This window comes from Etheostoma spectabile, chromosome 13 (assembly GCF_008692095.1).
Source record: "Etheostoma spectabile isolate EspeVRDwgs_2016 chromosome 13, UIUC_Espe_1.0, whole genome shotgun sequence".
Classification (NCBI taxonomy): domain Eukaryota; kingdom Metazoa; phylum Chordata; class Actinopteri; order Perciformes; family Percidae; genus Etheostoma; species Etheostoma spectabile.
In genome coordinates this window covers 3,375,695-3,378,338 of record NC_045745.1, presented here as the reverse complement: position 1 = coordinate 3,378,338, position 2,644 = coordinate 3,375,695, and the positions used below count along the sequence as shown (strand labels likewise).

Below are 2,644 nucleotides of genomic sequence, written 5' to 3'. Positions count from 1 at the left end.
AAGAACATTAATATAGGAAAACAGGTCAATTTGACCGAGGACAACATGAGGGTTAAGCTGCCAATATCAAACAATATGTGGGCGGACACGAGACATTTTACCCACAATCCAGTTCCATTCTCTCACCTAGTTATCTCAAGAAAGCCCAAAGTCAATAGTTGTGTTGGTGTGTTTAATAATAAATGCGTTTTTTATGAGCATAAAGCTAGATTTTGTTTTTTTTGTTTTCCTATTTTTCTGTTTTGCACAGCCACCTTTTTCTTATTTGTCTTAATATTTTCTTTCTTCTATGTATTTTGTAGAGCCATCTGGTGGTCATACTTTGCATATGTTACCTATGAGTTCACTGGAGTTTGCAATTATCTTGTATCTACAAAAAGGGGAAACTGCAGAGGTCTACACGCTGAAGAAGACGGTTGTTACCCAACTCTATTTTTAAAGTATTAACAACTTCAAAGTGGAATAGCCATCTAAATAAGGGCTTTTTCACATTTTTGCAAGAAAAGCGCCTCGGACCTTTCTTCTTTTTGGAAATTTCTTTGTTTATTTGAGGTAGATGTTCCTAATGTAAGTATATAATGGTAGTATGACGTTTTCTGCAACATCCACATACATGCAGACAAGGTGAAAAAGACTGGAAGTCCAGAGGTTTTTGTTGAAGTTACTGGTCTTACACTTCGGCTGTGACACTTGAACTTCCCTGCATACAGTTTATCTTATCTGGGATAGTTTTGTGTCTTTATTGCAACTTTATTGCACCTTTTAAACCACTTCAATCCCAGTGTGTACTCACGTTGCAGCTGCCTCCGTTCTTGCAGGGGTTGCTGTCGCACTCGTTGGTTTCCAGCTCACAGTTGGTGCCCCCAAAGCCGGGCCGGCAGGTGCAGGTGTAGCTGCCCTGGCCCGTGTTGGTGCAAGTCGCCCCGTTGGCGCAGGGCTTGTGGTTGGTGCAGTAGTTGAGGTCCTGGTCGCAGAACAGGCCCCCCCAGCCCTCCTTACAGTTACACTGCCATGGCTGGCTGCAGGTCCCGTGGAGGCAGCCCGGGTAGCGGACGCATGCGCCGCAGGAGGGGCCCTGCCAGCCCATGCGACACGTACAGCCCCCAGGGGCCTCGCAGTAGCCGTGCTTCTCGCTGCAGTCGGCCGAGCAGATGGCTGGGGAGGAGAGGAGAGGGGGAGAGAGGGTGTATGATTACAATGGGCACGCCTTCTCATACATCTCACACACACACACACGTACAGGGCCCCCCGTCTGACCCCAGCCCTTTTTTCAGACTTCACTATTGGTTAAGTATTAAGCCAAGCAGCTGGTAGGCACACTGCCGGAGAGAAATGCTTTCTTTTATCTCCCCATTACACACACACACGCACACACACGCTAACACACCCGGGTCACCTTAAACCGCGTGTATGTGTGTGTGTGTGTGGGGGGGGGGCCCACAGCTCTTTAGCTGATTGTAATGGAGAACAAAAGGCAGATGGAACGCCACAGACCGTCTTGGACATAGTAAAACCCAACACTACGGGGCATCACACAGATAAAAGAAACACTCTCTATGCTCTGAAAAGATTCCTGTCTGTGTAGGAGATCACAAATCAACCTGAGTGATGAGATTTAAAACAATAAATAAAAAAAATCCATTCCTGCTTTGAAATACTGTCTGTCTAATTGTTCAAGCCTTGGGAGGAGGACATGAAAAATTCAGTCCCTCAGTGTTACTAATGTGTGAGTGGATACAAATGCTTTTGGTTGTCTCATCATTCATTGAATTCCCTTAATGCCTCTGCTCACTCAGATGTATGCGTTTGTGAAAGTGTCTCTTTACACTGTTTTGTGTCGTGAAGGAGAGTTTGGATTGAAAACCCCTAATTATGAGTCCTTTAAGTAGTTTCTCATTTACTTGATGCATTTTATTTCTTTTTTCCACAGTTTTTACCTTGCTTATGTACTCTGTTTTTCCTACGTTTTTAAATGAGTTTTTCCAATGTTACAATAAGAAACGACTTATTCACTAAATAAATATATGTATATCTTGTTGGGGTATCATAGACGACTACAAAATCATATTTTACATTCTACATTTACATCACACATTCTAGATACTACCAGTCAGGGGCGATTCTAGAATCTCAATCTTTAGGGATACACCCTTTTAATGTCATTTTAGAATTAGAATAGAAGAAAACTTCCTTTAACACTGAGCCACAGGGACATTAGTAGAAAGGTGAATGGTATTTTGAATGAAATCAGATATGTATCAATGGAAAAGCAGACATTTCCAATAATGCAATCGCAATTACTTTTGAAAATTTAGAGATTTATGCGATGGTGACTAATGGCTGACAAGTATTTGCTGAAAAAAAGCTCCGATTTTTTTTCTCTGAATGCTCTAGATCTAGATTCTAGGTTTAGTTTCACGATGTGATGCTATATTAGATCAGAACTCTTTAGCTCACAATAGATTAACACTAGTCTGGCCTTAACAGACTGTTTTATGTCTTTGCAGTTATTTTTTAGAGGTGCTGGGATTATGTTTAGGGGTGCCTCAGTACCCCTAAACAGGGCTAAAATGGCCTCTGCTACCAGTACCATCATGTATTATTGTTTAACCCTTGTGTTGTCTTCCAGTCAAAATTGAAAATC

At 42.2% G+C, this 2,644-nt stretch overlaps 1 protein-coding gene across 2 annotated transcripts in view; it reads right to left on the bottom strand.

The window, feature by feature from the left end:
- Positions 1–2,644, bottom strand: part of dlb (deltaB) — a 22,358-nt gene that overhangs the window by 3,124 nt on the left and 16,590 nt on the right. For both annotated transcript variants that reach the window (XM_032533087.1, XM_032533086.1), the window contains one exon: positions 794–1,155. In XM_032533087.1, coding sequence (XP_032388978.1) covers positions 794–1,155 — 362 coding nt within the window. The remainder of the gene's footprint in view (positions 1–793; positions 1,156–2,644) is intronic.